Below are 25,371 nucleotides of genomic sequence, written 5' to 3' on the forward strand. Positions count from 1 at the left end.
ACAGCCGTGATCTTGGGTTTTTGATCTCAAAGTCTACCCGATATTAATTGGTAGCTTGATGAGTTGGGACCTCTTTTGCAGCCACTACATAGAGAGAGAACCTGACTTAAAGAGGCCTCTGTCATCCTCCAGCCCTCCCCAAACCCTACAGACTGGCGGTTTGTGCCGTGGCGTCGGCGGCCGCTCCCGACTCCCAGACACCCTCTCTGCTGATAGTGGCTGCTCCGTGGCCGCCCTCCACCACGTGCCCGATGTCCCCCTGCTGGCCACGGGGCTGGGAGCCCTGCACTCCGGGCTGCTTCCCCAGCCCCTTCCCGCAGGTGCCTCCCAGGCCTGGCCCAGCCGACTGCACCTGTGCCCGCCTGCGTGTCCCAAGGAACCATCGTGCCCTCTGGGAGTCAGCAGTTTCGCCCCAGGGCAGCGGCACCAGATGGGCCGCCCCACACGGGGCGTTTCCTGCCGGACTGCCGAAATTCAGAGAAAAGGCACTTTCACCAAAGCGTTTATTATGCAGATGAGAAAGTAAGGCTTTAGCAAACCAGTATAAATTAAAACCTATCAGAACAGAGAGGGTCACCCACGACACCTTACACAGCACAGTTCCCGGAAGTCCGCCTAGGCGGTCCCGGAAGTCAGCCGAGGCGATTCCGGAAGTCAGCCGTGGCGATCCCGCCCGCCACCGCTCTCGGTGGTCTGCAGGTCCGCGGGGACGGCTGACTACCACTCGGAGTGCGAAGTGAACGAGTGCCTGGCAAGAGTGTGGGCCTGCCCGTTCCCTCGCCCCCACGCTTCGTGCGAACTCTGCAATGGCCCTTCCTACGCGCTGTGAGGCCGGCCTGTTCACACCTCGCGTCCCCTGTGCGAGTGTGAGCTCGGTGAGGACGGTGCCCAGAGTGCCCAGCCCACAAATGCTAAGGTCTATAAAGGGGAATGTATGCCCGATTGAAGGAGCGCCCCTTCCGGCCTGCCCCGTCCCCCTCCCCGTGCTCTAGCTGAGCCTCCATCAGCGCCCCCTGCTCCCCTTCTTCAGCCGCCCCGGGCTCCCGCGGACCCGCACGGCTCTCCTCCCCTCTCCCCCTCCGCCCGGGCCTCTCACCGGCGGACACAACAGCCCCTTTGCACCAATGACAAGTGACCTGGAAATGACGCAGGTTGACCACAGAAGCCAAATTTACAGCAGGAGCAAAGCCACTCAAATACTGACGGAACAATAAGGGCTATTGGGATATGTGCTAACATCTGGGGTTCCTCTGGGGACTCGACAAAACAGGGACGGAACACTACTGAGAGAAGGAGCGTGTACCCGTCTCCCAGGTAAGAGCCCGGGGCCTCCAAGAGAGGGGCCTGTCCACAGTCTCCAGTGAACCCCAAGACCCCCCAGAAGCCCCGAGAACGTGTGGCACTCACAAAGGACTCTTCGAGAACAGGGCCATAAGCCTGGCGGAGTGCACTCCCCTCCAGAGTCCAGGGAGGATGGTTTGGAGTTGGATATGACCAAATGTTACAATGCAAAGCATCCAATTCATAAGAGGGAATACTTTGGTGGTGGAGAAATAGGAGTGAACTGGGTTATAAATGCTTTATCCTGTGTCTTGAACAATGTCTGCGGGTCTGGCCCGTGGTTGGTGACATGCCTGGTGCGGTTAGCGAGGAGGCAGGGTCTGCATGTGGAGAGCATCATAGGTGTCCTTGGTGGCCGTGCTGAGCCCCTAGTGAAAGCAAATTGGGAAAGGAAAGTGGGTCAGGAGCTCGGGGAGTGCACTAGCCTACCTAGAGGGCAACAAGTGGCGTGTACCCCTCAAGCAGCAGGTGGGGGCCTGGACCCAGAGGGCTGCGGGAGAGATGCACCCTCTTCCCTGCCCAGGATGGCCCTGGAGCAATTCCTTTCCAGCTGAATTCTCCCCTTCTTCCCAGCTTCCCACGTACTGAGCCCTACCCTGCGTGGGCCTAGAAGAACTTCCTGTTGGATCCAAGAGGAAGCAGAGCACCCCCATCCCTGAGCGCTGAGCTGCAATCAGGGTTTGCTCCAGAGTTTGCTGTCCCTGATACCTGGGCCTCCAGGAAGCCAGGGCTTGTCACCGGGAATGGTGGCTCCCTGACCTCAGCCCTCCTCCCCCAGCCTCCTTTCCAGGCCACCCTACTACGGTTATGGTCTTTGTCCAGGAGCAGGCACGCTGGTCCCAATCCCACTGGAACATCTCTCCCTGGTCCAGAAGACAGAGCAAAGGAACATTCTGGGGGCCCTTTTGACATCATTCTGAACTCAGGCAAGCTGGGCAGCCTGGCACGTTGGAGTCAGTCAAGCAAGCTGTGAAGAGCCCAGGGGAGCCAGAAGTAGCCAAATGAGAACCCGCTGGGGATTATATTTTAGAGAAGTAGGCTGGGTAGCCTTGGTTTGCATCATTTTTCACACTGATTTGCATAAACCAGGCACCTGACTATAACAACATTTCCTTTTTAAAAGTTATTATTTCTCTAGATTTTTTTCCCCCTTCAATTTTCCCACCCATGCCCCCATCTTATTGGGTCTGAGGATACGGGGCAGAGCAAGTCTTCTGGCGAGGGCCCAGAGCAGCGGAGGGAGAGGCAGGAAATTGCTTGTGTCCTGTCCTTTGCCTGCATCAGCCCTCTGGGCAGCTGCTGCTTATCTGTGGCCAGTGCCTGGGGGCTCCCATGGTCTCCTGGTTGGAGCCAAGTCATGTGCTTGGATGGCTGCATCGCAGCCACGCCCCAGAGCTTTCCTGGCACAGGCGGCACTGGGACCTGAATTGGGGCCTGGGGTTTTTGCCCTGCCCAGCTGATGGCAAGAGCTGGGTGCCACCAAGCAAGCAAAATGGGGACTCTAGCCTTGCCCCTGATTGGATGGCAGCACGCAGGGAGGGAGGGCCCGCGGCACAGGCCAGAGGCACCGCATCAGCTCTTACCTGGTAAAGACCATCGTGCCCCTTCCCTCTCCGACGCTGGTTCTGGGGGAAGGAGACAAAAGGGCAGAGAGTCAGTCAGCAGCGGCCTCCTGCTCAAGGCCCCAAGTCTCGGGGCCCCCAGAGAGTCGGAGGTGACCATCTCCTAGCCGGCACTGCTGCCCCTGGGAGAAAAGGGCCCTCGGGCCACTGGTCAGACCTGACTCCGCAGGTAAGGTGAGAACTGGCTTCGAGGGGGCCCAGATTGGCTCTGCCCCACTCGTGTGCTCAGAGACATCAGAGCCCTGGAATCCCAGATCATGGGAGATGGCCATGTTGCCTGCCGCTCCCAGAGTTCCTGGCTACTCATCAGTGCTCACTGGGAAGGACAACCACGTGGTGTGAGCTCTGGCCACAGAGTCCACTCACATCTGGGCTCCCCTATTTACGAGCTAAGCAACCTGGGGTAAATCACTTCACCTCCCGTGCCTTGCAGGGCACATATTTCTCACTGGGTTATTGTGGGGATTACGTGAGACCACCTACCCGGCAAGGCACTGACCAGGCCCGCTTTGTGGACACGTGACCTACGCAGTCTCTGCTCTCACCATTTAGAAATTCTAATCTTTTAGAAGCAGGGGGCCCTGCATCTTCATTTTGCCCCGAGTCCCAGAGTCCTAAGCACTGAACACAGCATGGCACACATGAGGCACTTGATAATTATTGATGGTGACAGATTCCATTTGCTTTTTACAAAGCTTAGCGCGTCTTAGAATCTAGACTTGGCTCCTGAAAGAACATCACCTTTCCTCACTGTCTTAGGTGTTGTCAAGTGGGGAAGAACTGGGTTACCCTTTGCCCCTGGCAGCTACCACAGGGGCTTCTGCCGGTGATATAAGGAATGGCTGCGAATGGACGGGACAGAGGCCGATAGCAGGCACATCTCGAAGGTGATGAGGCACTCCCTGGGAGCATTCCCACCCTGACCCAATCCTTGGGAATCAGCACTCACCTCGCCTTTTATCCCAATCTCACTGTAGGCCTCCGCCATCTTGTCTTTCTGCAGTGCCTGGAAAAGAAGAGGGCATGGGACACCGATTGTACTAACTCATGCATTAAACACTGGGCTTCCCCACAAGAGGAAGCCTCTCGACTTCCTAGCTGGCAGGGAGCTCGCACAAAGCTCCAGTCCTTATTCACACAAGCATCTCTGTCCACAACCAGCTCCAGCCTCACCCTTCTCCTCAACCCTTTGGAACCTTCTCTGAGCCGCCAGCCCTTTGCACTGAGCTGAGAAGCTCAAGTTAGGGTCGAAGATAAAATGTGGAATTCTAGGGGCGCCTGGGTAGCACAGCGGTTAAGCGTCTGCCTTCGGCTCAGGGCGTGATCCCGGCGTTATGGGATCAAGCCCCACATCAGGCTCCTCTGCTATGAGCCTGCTTCTTCCTCTCCCACTCCCCCTGCTTGTGTTCCCTCTCTCGCTGGCTGTCTCTATCTCTGTCAAATAAATAAATAAAATCTTTAAAAAAAAAATGTGGAATTCTAGCCGAAGCACATGAATGTGGGCAATGCAAGGGCTCACCCGGAGTCCCCAGAACCATTTAATTGAGCAAGTTGCCTTTTTATGCGGCTAGCGTCAGGGGCCGTGGGTCCCTGAATCCTGAATCGCAGGAAGGAAGAGGTGGCTCTCCTTCATGGCAGGCCCCAATCGACAGTCTGAAAACCACAATCAGATCCGCACCCAGGGGGTGAGGCTGACCTTCCAACAAGAGGTGACACTCAGGAAAAGACTCCAGCCTCTAGAAGCAGGAGCCCCTCCGACGGGCTGGCCCTGCCTGACTTTGCCGTCCCCCAGCGCCACCTACAGGGAACGCCCGCAGCGGACTGGGGACGGAGGGGGAGAAGGTAAGCTTCCTAGGAACAGCCAGCCCCTGCAGGCCCCGAGCCGAGCCGGTGAGACGTGGTGCAGGAAGGTGAGGGTCCGGTGAGGCACAGACGCGGGGCAGGGAGCAAGGCCTCCACCCAGAGCCCTCCTGCAGCTTTCTGGGGACCACGGACCACCTCCCGTACTCACGTTGTACACGACTTCCTGAGGATTCCTCTTCCTCTGCTGGGAAAGACCAGGTGCAGGTTAGAGGTGGAGAAACAGGGCTCCGGGCCAGGAGAGTAGTAGCACCCTCCCCGCCGCCCCCCTCCTCATACCCTGGGCCACCTGTCTCCCCACCCCCCTGCAGCCCTGCCCCCACCACCACCGCGGCCCTCACAGCTCTCCTGTGGCCCCTGCTTCTTAATGCACACTTGCACACTCCCTGGCACACTGGCTTCGCCCCCCTGCAGGGCCTCCTCAGCCCAGCCCTGCCCAGGGCAGGCCTCGGGGGTATCTGCTGATAGCCAGTCTGTGTCCCCTTGCAGATAGAGTGCCACACGTGTCACCAGCTTACGAGTGGCAGTTCGAGCTGAAAAGGAAAGGTACCAAGTACCTTCACCTAGAGCAGGGCCAGCCACTGCCAGGCAACCCCTAGTGACCCCTCCGTCCCCACCTCTCTTCACCCCTCCTAGTCCAAGTTAGAGGAGGAGAGGAGAGCTGAGGCTGGAGGTCAGGGGCCAAGGAAACTGCGGGTGTCTCCTCCCCGCCCGTTAGCTCTTGCAACAACATGCCCAGCACAGGGCTCAGACAGTGTGGAGGGGGCTGGGGGGGCAGGTGTGACCAGAAACACCAAGGGCCACAGGCACTGTCAGGCAGCACTACCCTAAAAGCTGGGCAGCCTGGGCCTTTGGGCTGAACCCTGCCTTTTTTTTTTTTTTAAAGGTTTTATTTATTTGGGAGAGAGAGCATGGGGTGGGGGAGGGGAGCGGGGAGCAGGACAAGCAGACTCTCTGGGCTGACTGGGGAGCCCAATGAGGGGCTCCACCCCGGGACCCCGAGATCATGACCTGAACCAAAGTCAGATGCGTAACTGCCCTAGCTACTCAGGCAGGTGCCCCGAAACTCTGTTCATAAGAGGACCGTGCCCTGGCCTCGTCCAGCCTCCCCTCCCCACAGGGTGTGGAGTTTGCAGCCAAGAGAACAGAGCCACTAGGAGCCATCTCCAAGGGGTACCTGGGACCCAGAATTCCTTGTCTGATGGTCTTGGGCCTTTCCTGTATAGACCTCTTCATTAGATCTGTCCTTTTGGGGGGCAGACAGCGCCCCCCCCACCCCGTGCATCTCAGGGTGGCCAAGCAGTTTAAGGGGAACTGGGTGGAACTTGGTCTCGAGGGCAAGAGTGCCACATTCATGTATGGGAGGTCCCTGCGATGCAGAATGGAGCCCAGGGGGAAGGAAGAGAAGGGGATGGAAACAATGGGGCTCCGACTGTCCCCAGGCCCCAGGTCCCTTGCATGTTAGGACAGAGTGTGCTGGTAGAGTGCACGGGCTCCGAGGAGCCCTCTCCTGACTGTCCTGCTGAGCACACGCGCACTCACACACACAGGCGGAGAGGAATACCCTACCTGTTTTCCTCCCATCTCAGGGTCCAGGCCTCGTCTCTTATCCAAAACCTCATACTCCTCTCTTCCTCTTAGATTGAGCTCCTAAAACAGAAAAGCGTCAGAGACAGGACAGACACCCTCAAGAGGGCTGGGGCAGCAGGACTGGGAGTCCCCTCTCTGCATGGTGGCTTTCAAAGAAAGGAGCAGGGACTGGGGTTAGAGTGAAAGCTGGGCCATCTGGGTACCAGCATGTCACAGAGCATCTCAGAGAATGTGTGTTACCATGACTCGTGTGTGTGTGTAAATAGATTCGACCCAAGTCCCATTGCACAGAGTGAAATCTCTTCCCTGCTGCCTTGAAGACCCACTGATCTCCCCCCCCCCCACCCCCGAACCCGCAACCGGGCCCCTGCCAGCTGCGGGCGGGAGGGGCTCACTAGCCAGGGTGCGCCTCGCATCGGACTGTGAAAGGGCGGCTCGCTCACAGCGCCCCCGCGCGGCCGGAACAGTCACTGTCCCCGTGCGCGCGCTGAAAAACGAAGCCCTAGGAGGTTCGACACCTGCCGCCGGGACCGTGCCGCCGTCCCCTCGGCGGGCTGCGGGAGGGCAGACTTACGTTGTACAGCTGGTTGGGGCCCTGCTGGTCCTCGGGGACGGCCGCGCTCCTGCCGAACTGGAAGAGAGGGTGGCGAGGTTAGAGCCCCGCTCCCCCGCCGGTGCGCTGGGCCCGTGCAGCCCCCCCCCGCGCCGACCCCCCACCAGGGGGTGGACGGTGGGTGCACAAGGTCCCAACTCCTGCTGTGACCTCGTGCGTCACTGCGTCGCACTAGCTTAGTGTCCTTGAAGACCTGACCGAGGCACACTCAGCCTTGCTCTTGGCGCTGTTCTCTCTGCCTGCTGGGAGATCTTACAGGTGCACAGGAAAACACCTGAGAGATTATCTAGGACCGCTCTGTTCAAACTCGTAAAAAGAAAATTAGTAAGACGGTTTTACAAATGGAATCTTTTGCCAAAGTCTACCATCCAAAAGAGCTATATAGGCGGAAGGACTGACGGGATAACAAGGACCGAGCCCCAGCCCTTCCAAGAAATCCAGACTCTGTAAGGCTCCCGGCTGAACACCCATGCTCTGGGCCCACCCTCACGTGTTGTGATAGGGAACCTGAGGTTTCCAGAGGCAGGCTGGTCCCGCCTCAATCAGCAACCGGACGACAGAGTCTGGGAAGAAACCGTAGGTCCCCCACCTCCCACTCTTAGGTCCCTGAAGCCTAAGCCCCTTTCCTGCCTGCAGTAGCCCTGCTCCGGGATGCCTTGATGTTTGCTCATCTGTGTGACTCCTCAGAAGACACCCAGCGTCAGACCCTCCCTCCCTCTCTGCGGGGCTCCCTCCGACGCCGCCCCACGCCCTTCCCCAGTCCACCCGAGACACACGCTTGGCTGATCCCTGCTTTGCGATGGACACCATGCTCCAGGCACTACCCATGCTTGAGACTTTCCAAGACTAAGGCCCTTCTGAACATCAACCAAGTGGGGGAGCCCGTGCCTTCTCCCCGAAGCCCATGGTACCCACCTTTGCTCTCAGGAACAGGGCCGTGATGACAAGGCCATAGATGAAGAGGAGGCCGTCCAGCAGGTAGCACAGTTTGGGGTCCAGCAGGCCAAAACTCTGCGCCCCTGTGCCAAGAGATGAGACTGACCAGTCAGGCCCAGGGCGACAGAACGTGTCCCCACCATCCCGGGGTGGCCCCGTGACTGACTACTCAAGGAAATCGTGATGAGGGGGGCTGGATCCATTCCCCATACCCCATCTGACCACAACTTCCCTCTCATTCCCTTCGACCAGCTCTGGGGAAAACCTGGCCTCCTCGGACAGCCAGACATGACACTTGGTGGGGCCACAGATCCGGGGAAGACCGGAAGGAAGCAGAAACTAGGTGGGAAGGTGAAGCTGTCCGGTGGACACAGGACTGCTGCCTCAGGCCCACTGGAGCGCAGCTGTGTGTGTGTGAACTCCCATATGAACCATGCATTCTGGAATTCTCTGTAATGAAATGCCCGTGTCTGGATGAATGGCACACCTGAATTAGGGGGTGTGGCTCCCTAAGGCCTACTCGAAGGGAGAGAACAGGATTGATGTTTGCATAAGATCTTTAATTAGGACTGTGGGACTTTGGGTTAACTCTCTCTTCCTGACTCCCATTCTCCTCGGTGCCAGGCACTGAACAGGGTCTCCCACTTAGGCCGGTGGGGCGTGGGGCTGGGCTTCCCTCCCCGGGGCCCCAAGGGGTCTCATGAGCAATAGACAAGGGTTCAATAGGGGAGCCCCCTCCCAGCCGGAAACTGGCAGTCTTCCTGCTCACGGGTCCCAGCTCCATGGCCTCAGCTTCATCTGTCCCTGTCCCCCTCCCCTTCCCCCACACACTTACAATCCCCGGGACACACCTTACTCTTCCAGACTCTGCCTCTGTGCATTTACATGCACTGTTCCCGATGTGTATTCTCTCCCTTTCCCTGCAAGCCTGCCATCTGGTAAAGTCTGATGCCTCCTGCAAAATGTAGCTCAGAACTCCTTCTAGCCTGTTCCACTCCAAACTGCAGGGGAACTTCTAGTCCTCACGGCCTTATTGACCCTTGTCAAACTAGCAATGCACGTGTAGCTCACACTGGCATGTTAGTAGGACGGGATTGGGAAAGAGGTATAGTAAATACTAGGGTTAAATACACGCATTTTGATTTGAAAGCTCACAGCACTGTGAGAAGCCGTGGGTTTTAGACTGTACTGCCTACTACGTTCGTCTGCAGCAGCTAAGTCTGCAGCCCTGGCACCTGTCTCCATCCCTGCGTGCGAGCTCCGAGGTCGGCCCGCGGGGTGCTTCTCCCAGGGCCAGAGTGCCCCCTGGTGGCCATCTGCAGCCCCCATCGGGGCTGTGGGAATGGATGCCCCGCTCTTGAGTCCTGTCTTAACCTTACCAGGGGCTTGACTTGGGGCAAGGTATTCACCCTCTTTCAGTTGCTGCTTCCATTAAACAAGGTGAGAACCAACATTTCTTCAGCGTTTACGACGTGCCAGACACCGATTTAATGGAGTAACGCATCAGATCCTCCCAACAGCACCGCACAGAAACACAGAGAACTTGGGGTTTAGCCAGAGGCACCCATGCAGCCAGCCAGAGGCTGCCCCAGGGCCATGCCAGGCACTGAGTCTCCCCTCGCTTCGCTTTCCTGCCCTGGGCCCCCCTCTGCCCACCCCTCTCCAGTAGCAGCGTTTGGGCGTCTCCCCGACACTACGTGAGCACGTGACTCCAGGCTGCCCCCTCCCCCACCCCAGGGTTCCGACTCTAACTTTCCCGAAGCCCAATCTTAAACCTTGGACTCCCACCCTGACTCAGGAGCCCTTAGGCCCCAGGTGGCTGATCTCTTTGTAAGCTTCCGACAGCCCCTGCTCTGCGGAGCANCACAGCTCTCCTGTGGCCCCTGCTTCTTAATGCACACTTGCACACTCCCTGGCACACTGGCTTCGCCCCCCTGCAGGGCCTCCTCAGCCCAGCCCTGCCCAGGGCAGGCCTCGGGGGTATCTGCTGATAGCCAGTCTGTGTCCCCTTGCAGATAGAGTGCCACACGTGTCACCAGCTTACGAGTGGCAGTTCGAGCTGAAAAGGAAAGGTACCAAGTACCTTCACCTAGAGCAGGGCCAGCCACTGCCAGGCAACCCCTAGTGACCCCTCCGTCCCCACCTCTCTTCACCCCTCCTAGTCCAAGTTAGAGGAGGAGAGGAGAGCTGAGGCTGGAGGTCAGGGGCCAAGGAAACTGCGGGTGTCTCCTCCCCGCCCGTTAGCTCTTGCAACAACATGCCCAGCACAGGGCTCAGACAGTGTGGAGGGGGCTGGGGGGGCAGGTGTGACCAGAAACACCAAGGGCCACAGGCACTGTCAGGCAGCACTACCCTAAAAGCTGGGCAGCCTGGGCCTTTGGGCTGAACCCTGCCTTTTTTTTTTTTTTAAAGGTTTTATTTATTTGGGAGAGAGAGCATGGGGTGGGGGAGGGGAGCGGGGAGCAGGACAAGCAGACTCTCTGGGCTGACTGGGGAGCCCAATGAGGGGCTCCACCCCGGGACCCCGAGATCATGACCTGAACCAAAGTCAGATGCGTAACTGCCCTAGCTACTCAGGCAGGTGCCCCGAAACTCTGTTCATAAGAGGACCGTGCCCTGGCCTCGTCCAGCCTCCCCTCCCCACAGGGTGTGGAGTTTGCAGCCAAGAGAACAGAGCCACTAGGAGCCATCTCCAAGGGGTACCTGGGACCCAGAATTCCTTGTCTGATGGTCTTGGGCCTTTCCTGTATAGACCTCTTCATTAGATCTGTCCTTTTGGGGGGCAGACAGCGCCCCCCCACCCCGTGCATCTCAGGGTGGCCAAGCAGTTTAAGGGGAACTGGGTGGAACTTGGTCTCGAGGGCAAGAGTGCCACATTCATGTATGGGAGGTCCCTGCGATGCAGAATGGAGCCCAGGGGGAAGGAAGAGAAGGGGATGGAAACAATGGGGCTCCGACTGTCCCCAGGCCCCAGGTCCCTTGCATGTTAGGACAGAGTGTGCTGGTAGAGTGCACGGGCTCCGAGGAGCCCTCTCCTGACTGTCCTGCTGAGCACACGCGCACTCACACACACAGGCGGAGAGGAATACCCTACCTGTTTTCCTCCCATCTCAGGGTCCAGGCCTCGTCTCTTATCCAAAACCTCATACTCCTCTCTTCCTCTTAGATTGAGCTCCTAAAACAGAAAAGCGTCAGAGACAGGACAGACACCCTCAAGAGGGCTGGGGCAGCAGGACTGGGAGTCCCCTCTCTGCATGGTGGCTTTCAAAGAAAGGAGCAGGGACTGGGGTTAGAGTGAAAGCTGGGCCATCTGGGTACCAGCATGTCACAGAGCATCTCAGAGAATGTGTGTTACCATGACTCGTGTGTGTGTGTAAATAGATTCGACCCAAGTCCCATTGCACAGAGTGAAATCTCTTCCCTGCTGCCTTGAAGACCCACTGATCTCCCCCCCCCCCACCCCCGAACCCGCAACCGGGCCCCTGCCAGCTGCGGGCGGGAGGGGCTCACTAGCCAGGGTGCGCCTCGCATCGGACTGTGAAAGGGCGGCTCGCTCACAGCGCCCCCGCGCGGCCGGAACAGTCACTGTCCCCGTGCGCGCGCTGAAAAACGAAGCCCTAGGAGGTTCGACACCTGCCGCCGGGACCGTGCCGCCGTCCCCTCGGCGGGCTGCGGGAGGGCAGACTTACGTTGTACAGCTGGTTGGGGCCCTGCTGGTCCTCGGGGACGGCCGCGCTCCTGCCGAACTGGAAGAGAGGGTGGCGAGGTTAGAGCCCCGCTCCCCCGCCGGTGCGCTGGGCCCGTGCAGCCCCCCCCCGCGCCGACCCCCCACCAGGGGGTGGACGGTGGGTGCACAAGGTCCCAACTCCTGCTGTGACCTCGTGCGTCACTGCGTCGCACTAGCTTAGTGTCCTTGAAGACCTGACCGAGGCACACTCAGCCTTGCTCTTGGCGCTGTTCTCTCTGCCTGCTGGGAGATCTTACAGGTGCACAGGAAAACACCTGAGAGATCATCTAGGACCGCTCTGTTCAAACTCGTAAAAAGAAAATTAGTAAGACGGTTTTACAAATGGAATCTTTTGCCAAAGTCTACCATCCAAAAGAGCTATATAGGCGGAAGGACTGACGGGATAACAAGGACCGAGCCCCAGCCCTTCCAAGAAATCCAGACTCTGTAAGGCTCCCGGCTGAACACCCATGCTCTGGGCCCACCCTCACGTGTTGTGATAGGGAACCTGAGGTTTCCAGAGGCAGGCTGGTCCCGCCTCAATCAGCAACCGGACGACAGAGTCTGGGAAGAAACCGTAGGTCCCCCACCTCCCACTCTTAGGTCCCTGAAGCCTAAGCCCCTTTCCTGCCTGCAGTAGCCCTGCTCCGGGATGCCTTGATGTTTGCTCATCTGTGTGACTCCTCAGAAGACACCCAGCGTCAGACCCTCCCTCCCTCTCTGCGGGGCTCCCTCCGACGCCGCCCCACGCCCTTCCCCAGTCCACCCGAGACACACGCTTGGCTGATCCCTGCTTTGCGATGGACACCATGCTCCAGGCACTACCCATGCTTGAGACTTTCCAAGACTAAGGCCCTTCTGAACATCAACCAAGTGGGGGAGCCCGTGCCTTCTCCCCGAAGCCCATGGTACCCACCTTTGCTCTCAGGAACAGGGCCGTGATGACAAGGCCATAGATGAAGAGGAGGCCGTCCAGCAGGTAGCACAGTTTGGGGTCCAGCAGGCCAAAACTCTGCGCCCCTGTGCCAAGAGATGAGACTGACCAGTCAGGCCCAGGGCGACAGAACGTGTCCCCACCATCCCGGGGTGGCCCCGTGACTGACTACTCAAGGAAATCGTGATGAGGGGGGCTGGATCCATTCCCCATACCCCATCTGACCACAACTTCCCTCTCATTCCCTTCGACCAGCTCTGGGGAAAACCTGGCCTCCTCGGACAGCCAGACATGACACTTGGTGGGGCCACAGATCCGGGGAAGACCGGAAGGAAGCAGAAACTAGGTGGGAAGGTGAAGCTGTCCGGTGGACACAGGACTGCTGCCTCAGGCCCACTGGAGCGCAGCTGTGTGTGTGTGAACTCCCATATGAACCATGCATTCTGGAATTCTCTGTAATGAAATGCCCGTGTCTGGATGAATGGCACACCTGAATTAGGGGGTGTGGCTCCCTAAGGCCTACTCGAAGGGAGAGAACAGGATTGATGTTTGCATAAGATCTTTAATTAGGACTGTGGGACTTTGGGTTAACTCTCTCTTCCTGACTCCCATTCTCCTCGGTGCCAGGCACTGAACAGGGTCTCCCACTTAGGCCGGTGGGGCGTGGGGCTGGGCTTCCCTCCCCGGGGCCCCAAGGGGTCTCATGAGCAATAGACAAGGGTTCAATAGGGGAGCCCCCTCCCAGCCGGAAACTGGCAGTCTTCCTGCTCACGGGTCCCAGCTCCATGGCCTCAGCTTCATCTGTCCCTGTCCCCCTCCCCTTCCCCCACACACTTACAATCCCCGGGACACACCTTACTCTTCCAGACTCTGCCTCTGTGCATTTACATGCACTGTTCCCGATGTGTATTCTCTCCCTTTCCCTGCAAGCCTGCCATCTGGTAAAGTCTGATGCCTCCTGCAAAATGTAGCTCAGAACTCCTTCTAGCCTGTTCCACTCCAAACTGCAGGGGAACTTCTAGTCCTCACGGCCTTATTGACCCTTGTCAAACTAGCAATGCACGTGTAGCTCACACTGGCATGTTAGTAGGACGGGATTGGGAAAGAGGTATAGTAAATACTAGGGTTAAATACACGCATTTTGATTTGAAAGCTCACAGCACTGTGAGAAGCCGTGGGTTTTAGACTGTACTGCCTACTACGTTCGTCTGCAGCAGCTAAGTCTGCAGCCCTGGCACCTGTCTCCATCCCTGCGTGCGAGCTCCGAGGTCGGCCCGCGGGGTGCTTCTCCCAGGGCCAGAGTGCCCCCTGGTGGCCATCTGCAGCCCCCATCGGGGCTGTGGGAATGGATGCCCCGCTCTTGAGTCCTGTCTTAACCTTACCAGGGGCTTGACTTGGGGCAAGGTATTCACCCTCTTTCAGTTGCTGCTTCCATTAAACAAGGTGAGAACCAACATTTCTTCAGCGTTTACGACGTGCCAGACACCGATTTAATGGAGTAACGCATCAGATCCTCCCAACAGCACCGCACAGAAACACAGAGAACTTGGGGTTTAGCCAGAGGCACCCATGCAGCCAGCCAGAGGCTGCCCCAGGGCCATGCCAGGCACTGAGTCTCCCCTCGCTTCGCTTTCCTGCCCTGGGCCCCCCTCTGCCCACCCCTCTCCAGTAGCAGCGTTTGGGCGTCTCCCCGACACTACGTGAGCACGTGACTCCAGGCTGCCCCCTCCCCCACCCCAGGGTTCCGACTCTAACTTTCCCGAAGCCCAATCTTAAACCTTGGACTCCCACCCTGACTCAGGAGCCCTTAGGCCCCAGGTGGCTGATCTCTTTGTAAGCTTCCGACAGCCCCTGCTCTGCGGAGCAAATTCCTGCTCCGCATCAACCTGGGCTTCGGCCCGACCCACCAGCCCCGGCCCGGCTCCCCCAGGCCTTCCCCGCTCCGCCTCGCCTACCTACCCGCTGCGCCTCTTTGAGCTCCCCAGAACTTTCCTAGCCACTTGAGCTCGCTCCTCTGTGCAGCCTGCCACTGCTAGCACGCCCCCTCCACTCTGCAGGAGAGTCCTAGCCCCCCACCTTCGCTCCTGGGGCATTCAGTGGCTGATTCTGCCCCCCACAAAGCACCCCCCCACACACACACACATAACTCCTCAGGTCCTGAGAGTCCCCTCCCCCTCAGCTGTAAGCGCTGGAGACCAATGGCTGCATTTTTTGCCTCTTCCTTTACCCTCAACAGCAGAGCACAGGGGTGCAGGGGAGACGTTCATTAGATATCGTGTGGTTTTAAGGGAAGATGCTGGGGCCAAAGCTGGCCAGCCCTCTGGCCCTGAGGCAGAGCCGCAAGCCCCCCACTGACCACAGGTAAGGGTCTGAAGCCCTCTAGGAGGTAAGCCATCTCCCAGCAAAGGCCACCAGCACTGGGGTGATTTTTTCTTTTAGGGCTGGAGAGGAGGCGTCAGCAGCGATTTATTGGGGTGGTTGAGATTCAGAAAAAGGGCTGGGAGAAAATCGCCCAGCTGCCTGTCACATAAAATGAGGACAGAAAAATTACTGGACAGTAAATTTAGAACAAATGAGAAGAAATATTTCTTCGCGTTGTGCAGAACCGGCGCAGTGGGGGAGGGGAATTGGTGGCCTCCCCCAGAGATAAGTAACAGGGACAGGTTCTCTTTCTTTCTTTTTATTTATTTATTTTTTTTATTTTTTTAAAGATTTTTATTTATTTATTGACAGAGATAGAGACAGCCAGCGAGAGAGGGAACACAAGCAGGGGGAGTGGGAGAGGAAGAAGCAGGCTCATAGCAGAGGAGCCTGATGTGGGGCTCGATCCCATAACGCGGGGATCACGCCCTGAGCCTAAGGCAGACGCTTAACCGCTGTGCCACCCAGGTGCCCCTCTTTCTTTCTTTTTAAAGAGCAGCATGATTTTATGGCCCATGACAAGTATGCTGTGTCTGGTTTGGCCAAGGAGAGGATACGAACCGCAACACATCTCCCAGGGCAGGGATCCTCCCGGCACCAGGTCAGCTGTGCTTGTGCTGGGAGCGACGGGCCTGAGGAAGGCAGCGATAGAAAGTGCCTCAAAGGGACCCAGGGCCTCATTCAGTTATGCAACTGATTAACTGTTTCTTGGGCATCTGCTCAATGCCAGGGAATGCAGAAAAAGGAGTGGTGGAGTGGGCGTCAGGCAGATTCCAGTCCTTCCCTTGCTACTAAGTAGCTATGTGGTCTTGGACAAGTCACCTCACCTCTCTGGCCCTCAGTGTCTTCATCTGTAAAATGGTTGGTAATCAGAGCTACCTTGAGGGTGTGGGGAAAATAAAATGAGAAAAATATATTGGTAGATGTTTTTGTAAGTTTCTTCCGGAAGAACAATGATGTCGAACAGGTGGGTAAGGTCTTTGGAGTCCTTGCCCTCGGGGGGCTAAGGCGACACCTTACGCGGGGTTGAGGGGCTTCCCCCAAACAGCAGCTAGTTTTCCAGGATGCCCACTCAAAGGCATGAGGCAGAGACGCTCGCTCCCTGGTTCCGGCTTCTTCTCTGCACCCTCATCCTGTTTGCCTCCTTCCCTGAGCCACTTGGACACATTTTCATATCCCCATCACACGTGGTCCCGAAGGGAGGTGGGTATTAAACGTGCGGGATGGTGGCTGCTTTCCTATGTGACTGTTTTCTCTCATGGTTCCCGTCCTCTGCCCCAGATTCACAGCACCCAGGAGAACCCAGGAGCTGGGCAAGGGCCCAGACACTGACTGAGGGTCTCACTTCTCACTGCCTAGGTCTGGGGTGGATGGGCCGGGGCAGGGCCGGGGCAGGGCCGGGGCTAAGGATCGGGGGCAGCATCACACGGGGGCAGCCTTGCACACACATGCCCTACAATAAAGACAAATGTCACAGACAGAGGTGGACAACAAAGTTAAGGCCGCAGTCTTTATACGCTGTAATTTTTGTGAATTTCCCAACCGTGTGCTACTCAACTTCCTTCAGCCTCAGTTCCCGCATCTGTAAAATGGACCCGAGGCTACTCTGTGTCTAATGAGGCGGTAGTGAGATTATCTATTGCAGGGCACCCGACCCGCATGTAATAAATGCTCCGGGTCAGCTGTTATCACCATAACTGTGTCTCCCCCCTGCCCCCAAATCACCACCAACACATTTTTTTTTTGAGGAAGAAAAGGTCAAATTGTATCAAGAACTTTTAAACTGGGTATCACGAGAGACACTGATGTGTCTAACTTCTGGGTGTTCACAGCCGCACAGCTAACCAGATCCTGCCCTCACCATTAAACCAAGGGGCATTCGATGAGGGGGGTGCGTTCTGAGCAGTCACGTGATTTCCCATTTAGAAAATGCTGCCTTCCTACCAGAGAAGTTGTGCTGTGCAGAACAAAGGCAACCAAACAATAGCCTCCCAGCACAGGCCTAGACAGGCCGGTGGCCAGGGGGAAGGGGACAAGCCCTATTTGCAAAGCAGGAGCGCAATGCTTCCAGCTGGGCTGCACGAGGAGAGCTGGGGCAGGATCTGACCCCGTGAGCCTTTCTCCACCCAACCTGGACTTCCAGGAGCCATTCTCTGGCCCTCCGCCCAAGGCACACTCAGCAAATCTAGAAAATAAGGGGATTCGGCCCCAATTTCCATCCCCACCCCACCTCACCCAGGTCTAACAGGGGACCCGCCGCGCCAGAGCCTTGCACCTGGACGGACATATGGCAAATATGGAGACTGAAGTCCAGGTGGGCTGGAGCACATCTAGGTGTCCCAGGGTTGGGGCCATCAGGCAGGGGCTCCCAGACTATCAGGCCTCACGCAAGGTGGCCCGGTTGCTGGTGGACAGCGGTATTTTAGGGGGTTCCTGTTATTCCGGGCAACACACAACCCTGATTGCAAGCTAAAGCCTTGGAAGAGCCGGCCTTGCTCGCTCACGTACTTCCAGCACCGGATACAAGACTGGAACACTGGGGAACAAAAGGGGGGCCTAGCCTGCAGCTTGACCTTGTCCGCAGCCAGGAGGTCACTGCCCGGCCTGCGTGTGGCAATCCCCATCACAAACACGCTGTAGCTCAGGACGGCCAGGGCCTGGCTGAACAGGGAACCTGGACTCTGGTCCCTTCCTGGGCTCCCTGCCAGCACACTGTCAGCTGCCAGGCAGGCTTTGATAAAATGGGCCAGCAGGCTCCCATCCCGTAAGAAAACCGCATCTCCTGGCAAGTGAGGGGGTCGGCAGAGAATTCCAGCGGCTCCTCCTCCTTGAAACTCTTCTCCGTGGAGCTCAGCATGCGGCTGGACTTGGCCTCCCATCCCACAGACTAGACCCTGGGACACATGGAGAGGACCCGGGGTGGGTGGCCAACATGTGCGACAGTGTCAGGCATCATCCACAGGAGTTCTCTTTCTCCTCAGAGGGGTCTTCCTATCATTTGGCAGAAACCTGCTTGATCTCACCTGGAGGGAAAACCTTCTCTATGCTGCCCCCGGTCACAGTGGCCGGGGCGCTGGCCATCACAGAGGGCTGAGGCATGGGGACAGCCCTGTCTTTCCATCCACCACATTGGTCCTGGTGCTGGGCGGTGGGGGAGGGGGGCATCGGCTCAGGGATGAACAGCCTTCAGGAGAGCCGGGTCTAGTGTTCACGCCCAGTGCCACGAAATCACCCCCGACCCGGGGTTGTCTGTAGCCCCGGCCCCCGCACACGCACCGTCTACCCGCGAGCTGAGGATGGTGCGGCCACGTGCAGTGAGTGGACAATGTACCCCGAGCCCTGGCTCCAGCCCCCACCCCACCCCTGATGCAACCCCCCACTGCTTCAGTGGGAGCTCAGGGAGCAACTTCCTGCTTTGAAGCCCCCACCCCCATGGTCCCAACTGGTTTTTACTTGAAGCATAAGAAGCCGGAGCCTGCCTGCCAGGTAGCCAGGTACCTGGAACAGGCCACGTAAGACGCCCAGAGGAGACTCCATGGCAACCGGAGATGAATCACAGAGTCTCTATACCTACCGTTCACTGCCTCTGAAAACGTGATGGGTCTCATTAGTGGGAGTAAGCCTAGCCTTCTCTGTACACCTTTTTGTCTCTCCAAAAGCCCTGAGTTCAGGAAGTTTCCAGGCACTGACCATTAACAGGAATATTCGGCGGCGGGGAGGCCCCAGGAGGGCAGCCTGGGGGAGGCACTTGCCCCTACAGAGTCTAATTGCTTTGGATGAGGTGTGTTTGAATTGTATTGTTTGTCCCCCAGCCAGACCAGGAGCTTCTGAGAGCAGGGAAAGCGTGTCTCAATCCACCTGGTCCGGCCATTAGGAAGCTGTGAACACACACCCTTGTTGGTCTCCTCTCCAGCCAGCTTCCTCCTCCCGCACACCCCCTTTAGGAGCAGAGGGACTGTGGAGCTCCCTCACTTCCAACTGGTAAGGATCCTTTGCATTTGAACCCCAGTCTGTACTTTTAAAATTACTTCCTGTGCCTGATTGAGCTCAATTCTGCAAGAGTCCAGAAGGTAGGCAAGGCTCCATTATTGGGTCCAATTCAACTCGGGTATAAACCGAGACCAGAGGAGCAAAGTAACTTCCTCAAGGACCGCGGCAGTCTAGTGGCAGAGCTGGGTGGGGTTCCTGGGCCTCCTGACTCCGGGGACTTTTCTTGCCTCTCTGCCTCGGGGGGCCCCTCACCTGTGGGTTCAGGACACAGAGTTTTCACCTGGCTTGGAACTCACAGCCCTGTTTGCTGGGTTTTAACAGGTAGTCCCAGCAGCTTATGAGCTTTTCGTGTCTGGAGTCCTCTCCCCGGCAAGCCCTGGAAAGCACAAGTGATACAATTTGGTTTCACTTGCCTATTTCCCCTCCTCACTAGGCCACGTGAGAAGAGGAAAGAACATAGGCCTCAGAGCCAGAAAGACTAAGATTCAAGTTCTGAGTCCACTTCCTACTGGCGCTGTGTTTGGGGGCTGCTTTCTTACCCTCTCTGAATTTCAGTTCCCCACCTGCTGAAGGGCTTTAATAAGACTGACTGCACTGCGCAGTTAGGCTGCTACACAGAGATAACGGGGCCCGGCGAAGTGCCCTGCCTGGTGACAGGTGCTGAGCTGTGGTCTCAGGTGGCCTTCTCTGCCACCACAGAGGCCTCGGACGTCCAAGAAGCAGCAGGAGTGGACCAGGGCTTCCCACCTCTCACTCTTGCCAAGGCTGGGGACGGAACCTGGTGGGCTCCCCAGCTCAACATGGAGATGCCCACCTTTTGAGTGTATGAGGGTAAGAGCGTAACTCCCATCTGCACCCAGCGTACAGGGTAGAGAACCCTTGGCCCTTGCATTATCTGATTCAATCCTCAAAACAACTCTCCATGACATGGGCAGAATTACTACCGATTCTGTTTTTCAGACAAGGAAATTGGAGCCCAGAAAGGTCAGTCAGCAGGAAAGTTCATCTTTCCCAAGTGCATCTGATGCGAATTCCCTTGTCTTTCCACTTTGTCCTGATGCTTCCGGAATTCAGGTTCTCCAGAGAGCCTCCCACCTTCTGTAGGCATTTCTTCCCTGACACCTTCAGCCTCCACTTGAATACGCTGGGTGACAGGGAGCTCACTACTCATCAATCACTGGCAGAGAGCTCTAATTTTCAGAGCTGTTAAAAAACAGCTTTGGTCCTAGTTCTGCCTTTAGAAGCACAAAGAACACAGATTCTCCCACTCCTGTAAGATCTCCCCCGTATCCAGCTTGTCTTTAAAATCTCCCCCGTATCCTTTAAAATCTCCCCCGTATCCAGCTTGTCTCTCCCTTATTAGGAAACACTTCGGCAACACAGCGAAACCAGCCCTTTGAAGGCAGACAACCTGAGCACAAGTCCTGGCTCTGGCCCTTAACCATTTGTGTGACTGTGGTTCACAGAGACCTCACAGGGCAGGCTCTCAGTACATAGGCGCTAATGGCATCCATAGTCCTCATAAAGACCACAGTTCAGGTAGGACCGGCAGGATTCCAAGCCGCCCGACCGCCCTTTGCAACCCTAACTTTGAGCCCCAGGCCCTGCTGCTGCCCAGCCCTACGCCCAGGCTGCGACACGACTGGCAATGACATCACAGGCGAGAGCTTAGAAAACAGGAAGTCGTGTGTGTTCAGGAAGGCAGCGGCAGGAGTTTTGGGGTGCCTGTCCTGGGGCTGATGCCCAGCTCATTGGCCACAGCACCAGAGGCACCTGGACCTCCCCTGCAAGGGGGTTTGCTCCCTTTCGTGGAACAACAAACTTTCACTGCAGCAGGAAAGATAGACACACGGGGTAACGATGGTAAGCACCAGCTGAAGCAGACATGAGTTTTCTCATTCAGTCCTCACAATGACAGTGACTTTACAGCGGGAGAAACTGAGGCTCGGAGAGGCTCATAACAAGCCAAAGGTCTAGATCCAGGGTTGAACTCAGGCCTGTCTGGAGTTGTAGCCCAGATACCATCTGGTCCAGAATCCTAGCCAACATTTGGACCACTTACTGACCTCGGACCACTTCTCGGTCCTCAGGGCTGGGGAGAGGGGTTCCCTTCAAGGCTGTGGATGGAGTCCTTCCTTCTCTGGGGATCCCACCACAGTAGCAGGTGTGTTTCTGACTCCGCACTTGGCCTTCTGTCTTGGAGGGGACAGGAGGCTGAGAGGCCTACAGGATGAATAGGGACAGATGGCCCGCTACCCTGCAGAATGAGTTTATGTAAATATCGGTACCACATAATTTCTTGCTACTCACTTTAACCTGGCACAGCCTCCTCCACCCCCCTCCCCCTCAAAGTTGGATTTCAAAGACTCATGTTTCATTGTGAAGCTACATAGCCGGTCACAACTACCTACAAATTGCATAATCCCATAGACAAGGCTTCCAAGGCAAAGAGGAAAAAAGGAAGTTGTTGGATTTCTTAGAAGTAACAGGATTCTGGGAGAATATTTCCCTGCTTGTATTACTACTTTCATTACATTTGTTATGATTCGTGCAATAGTTTTAAATTTTTTTCTACAATCACTTTGCTTTTTATTTTCAAGTAAATCAACTCATTATGAAAGTGCAGGAAAATCACCCATAATACCACATTCAAACACAGCCTGTCTTCACATGCTGGCAGATTGCCTTCCAAGGTGTTCGTTATTTATAAATTTATGATTATTCTACATAATTTTTTTCCCTGAAAAAACCCTGCTTTTTTCCTGTTGGTATTATCTTATAATTTAACATTATGTTTTCAGGTTATTTCACATATTTATATTTCACGTTTCCTGCTATTTCATAGGTTTGCAGAATTTCCTTTTTAAAGATTGCATAACAATTCTTCCACAGTTATTTACCATTTCTGCATTGAAAGTTGTTTCCAATTTTTCACCATTATAAATAACTCTGTGATGAACAGCTTCATTCCTAAAGCTTTCTACAGGTTTAGAATTCAATCAATAAAATTTTGAAAAATGAAAGCTAAGATAACTAATCCAAGAGAAAAATCAGCAGAAGATATAAACAGGCAATCCTTAGAGGCAGAAAAACAAACTGCTGAAAGCATTTAAAAAGACCCTCAGCCTCGCTCCTGGTTACTCACTACCGAAAGCACAAAAGGACAGAGGGAGGGACCTCATTATTCACAGAGAGTCAGAAGGCATCAGCTGTGAGGTTATGTGAAGGAAGAGCCCCCCTGGCAGAGGAAAAGAGGGTGCAAAGGTCCTGTGGCAGATCCAGGCCTGGTGTCTCTGAACAGCAAGGAGATAGGTGTGGCCAGGGTGGCATGAAAGAGGGAGAGTGCTAGAAGATGAGGTCAGAGGGTAAGGTGGGGGTATTAGTTAGAACCTTCTCAGCCAGTGGATTTTACTCTGAATGAGATGCGGAGCAATTGCAGGGTTTTCTCTTTTTACAACAAATACACATTATTTTTGTAATTTCAAGAATGTGAATACAGTTTAAAAGAAAAAAATAGCCGATTGGAATAAATTCGGTTCGTGGTTACCTTTGCCCAGGCACGCTTCCAGAACAGGCCTAAAATCCAGGCTCTGCCGCCAGGATGCCGACTGCCCTGTAAAGACCGTCCACAGTCTGCCTGCGTTCACATCTCTATCTCTTCCTGCCCTTGCCCCATAAACCAAGCTACAGTTTGCACACAGAAAGTGGTTTATTTCTACTGAACGGATGCAAATCCCTTCATTCTTGTGCCCGTTCATCATTTAGTAATGCATTCTCACCACCAGGCTCTTTGCGATGGCCCAAATTGTGTCCCCCCCCCCAAATTCATATGTTGAAGTCCTAACCCTCAGTGCCTCAGGCTGTGACGATATTTGGAGGGAGGCCTTCACAGAGGTAATTTGGTTAAAATGATGACCGAGGGTGGGCACTGCACCAACGTAATTGGTTGATCCAGGCAGATCTTATTTGTCCTACTTTGCAGAGAAAGATACTGAAGGTCAGGGAGGTCCTGAGGCTCATATGTAGCAGAGCCTGGATGAGAGGCCAGGTCTTGCCAGGCCTTTGTTCTCCCTCACACAGCACACAGACCCCACATTATGCTCTGGAACATTAGCACTACTTAAAAGAAATCCACTCTATCAAACCCTCTCATGTCAAAACTACAGGCATGATTTTGCCATTTCTCTGAGACTAATTTATTCTACAGATAAATCCTCATAGTACGTGTGCATAAACACACACACACACAGAGATGTTTATTACATAATTATCTGAGGGAGCAAAGAAAGAAGAAAAGGAAACAACATAAACATCTACCAGCTAGGCACCTAATTAGTAAGTGTTGGTATAGTCATGTGTAGCAGTTTAAAAATCCCAAAACCCACCAGATAGTTCTGTATGTGCTGCTATGGAAAGATCTCCAAGATAATTAGGTGAAAAAGGCAAGCTTTAGAATGGTATGCATAATATTTACGTATGAAAAAGAAAAGAGATATAGGCTGTGTGTGTATAATAATACAGAAATCTGTCTGGTTAGAGTTTTTGTTTGGGATGATGAAAAAGTTCTGGAAACAGAGAGTGGTAATAATGATTGCACAACAACTTTATGCCACTGAATTATACACTTAAAAATGATTAAGATGGTGAAATTATAACTTTGTACACTTTACCACAATTAAAATGCTTGTATCTGCATGTCTATATCAATATTGATATTGATATCAATATCCGGATGGCTACATCCACAAAAAATGTTCTCCACCCTTCATTCAAGAGGAGGCAGGAAAGGGGGAGGTCGGGAGAAGTTTATGTATTTTCCATGAATGACGTGAACCCTTAGACCAAACCAAGCGTGTGTGGACAGTTCTAGTTACGGCGCGAATCGGAGGCCGAGGGACTCATCCATCCAGCAAAGCGTCTTCGACTAGGTTGTGGCTCAGTGCTTTTCTGGTGATGACTTACTGGTGTTTGGAAGTGTCTCCAATAATATAGAAATTGTCACCATAATGGTGTTGGGGGAGTATGGTTCCATTTCTATATGAACACGAAAACCATTACTGCTGGCCAACAGCGTGATCATTACAGATGCTGTTATTATGGGGTGCTGCGGGAATGACAGGGGAAGTCCCTCCCTTCCCCATGACCTAGGGAGCACCAGCCCAGTCTGGCAGGTCAAGTGGGATGAAAACAGCTCTGGCCACAGCCTTGCCCAGCCAGAACCTGAGCCCTTGGGGATCCTGGGACCCAAGAGGCCAAGCAGGTCTTTGGGCAACTGCAGGGAGGCCATGGGGTGGAAGGGAGCCAAGGCGGCTGTCCCTGCAGCCTCTCCAGTCCCCTGGGAGCTGTCTTGCAGGCCCCAGGCCACTGAAGGCTGGTCCTCAGGGCCCCTGTAGCACCCGGAGCAGACACCTGCTTGCCTGATGCCCCCTTCAGCCAGCGGCTTCATGAGCCCCCCCCCCGCCCCCACGGACCTTGCCGCCCTCTGTGGGCCCTGTGCCTCTCTGCAGGACACTGTGCCAGGCCGGGTGCAGGCACCGGCAGGAGCTGCCTGGGGAGCAGCCCCCACCCCCAGGCTTCTCAGAGGTCGGGGTGGGGAGGAAATGCTATTTTGATTCTAAATCAGACACAGATACCTCATGGCACAGAGTAAACAGCTCCCTGGGATTTTCAAGAGGCCAGCCTGACCCTGGCCGGCGGTGCTCCCTGTCCTGCGGTGGGTGTCGGGCTCCCCGGGGAAAGGGGAAGGCGAGGAACGACGGGCTCCGTCCGGGGGCTTCTCCCGGGGCGGCCGTGCGCACTCGCTGCTCAGCCCCGCCACCCGCGGTCCGAGCCGGGCCTCTTCCCCCGCAGGCGCGCTCAGCTGCTGGGACACCTGCGATTTGGTGCCCCAGCCGGGAGTCACCACCCAAATCCCTAAACGACAGCCTTCCGCAGGAGGGAGAGAGAAACCTGGGACGACGGAAGGGGCGCGGGGGCCCTTGCTCCGCACGCAGCCTGCGCGGCCTCCCCGGCGGCGCGTCCCCCCAGGCTCTCGGTGCGGTTTCGGGGAGCAGTCCCGCCCCTCCTGCCCGCAGCCGGCTCCTCCTCGAGGTTTCCTGTTGAGCTGCCATCCCGGGCCCGGGTTATCGCCCGTGATCTCCCATCTAAACTGCTCACACACTCAGGCGCCCGCCCCCACTTGCGGTCCCTTTCCCCTGAACCGCACCGCCCCAGCCCTCTGCTCTCAGAAGTCGCCCGGGGCCCAGAGCTCTCGGGGGCGGCGGGGGCTGGGGTCGGACGGCTGGTTCCCAGGCATCGGAGAGAGCGCTCCGAGGGTCTCCCCTGGGAGGCGGGGGGG

General features: G+C 56.0%; 2 protein-coding genes across 2 annotated transcripts in view; both read right to left on the reverse strand.

Annotated features, from left to right (window-relative positions):
* Window positions 1–489: 489 nt before the first annotated feature.
* Window positions 490–9,291, reverse strand: CD247 (CD247 molecule). The gene is made up of 8 exons (XM_034667643.1): window positions 9,118–9,291; window positions 7,942–8,127; window positions 6,988–7,044; window positions 6,393–6,473; window positions 4,975–5,010; window positions 3,913–3,969; window positions 2,925–2,966; window positions 490–1,709 (listed from the first exon to the last, which is right to left on the reverse strand). Exons 1-8 carry the CDS (start codon window positions 9,289–9,291, stop codon window positions 1,644–1,646), a joined length of 699 nt encoding a protein of 232 aa, XP_034523534.1. The 3' UTR covers window positions 490–1,643.
* Window positions 9,292–10,802: 1,511 nt separating this feature from the next.
* LOC117803402 (T-cell surface glycoprotein CD3 zeta chain-like) overlaps window positions 10,803–25,371 on the reverse strand; it is a 63,746-nt gene continuing 49,177 nt past the window's right edge. The window contains exons 2-4 of the mRNA XM_034666680.1: window positions 12,606–12,709; window positions 11,652–11,708; window positions 10,803–11,137 (exon numbers count right to left, since the gene is read on the reverse strand). Of these exons, the coding sequence (XP_034522571.1) occupies window positions 10,949–11,137; window positions 11,652–11,708; window positions 12,606–12,709 (350 nt within the window). The 3' untranslated portion in view covers window positions 10,803–10,948. The remainder of the gene's footprint in view (window positions 11,138–11,651; window positions 11,709–12,605; window positions 12,710–25,371) is intronic.

The sequence above is a fragment of the Ailuropoda melanoleuca genome, chromosome 8 (genome assembly GCF_002007445.2).
Source record: "Ailuropoda melanoleuca isolate Jingjing chromosome 8, ASM200744v2, whole genome shotgun sequence".
In the NCBI taxonomy this organism is placed as follows: Eukaryota; Metazoa; Chordata; class Mammalia; order Carnivora; family Ursidae; genus Ailuropoda; species Ailuropoda melanoleuca.

Excerpts from the sequence above, each read along its gene's own strand:
- CD247 (XM_034667643.1), bottom strand. The coding sequence starts at position 9,291 with ATGGGGGCTGCAGATGGCCACCAGGGGGCACTCTGGCCCTGGGAGAAG. Across the intron at positions 8,128-9,117 it reads CCACGGCTTCTCACAGTGCT|TCAGTCACGGGGCCACCCCG; the intron begins GTGAGCTTTCAA and ends TTCCTTGAGTAG. Across the intron at positions 7,045-7,941 it reads CCCTGTTCCTGAGAGCAAAG|TTCGGCAGGAGCGCGGCCGT; the intron begins GTGGGTACCATG and ends CCTCTCTTCCAG.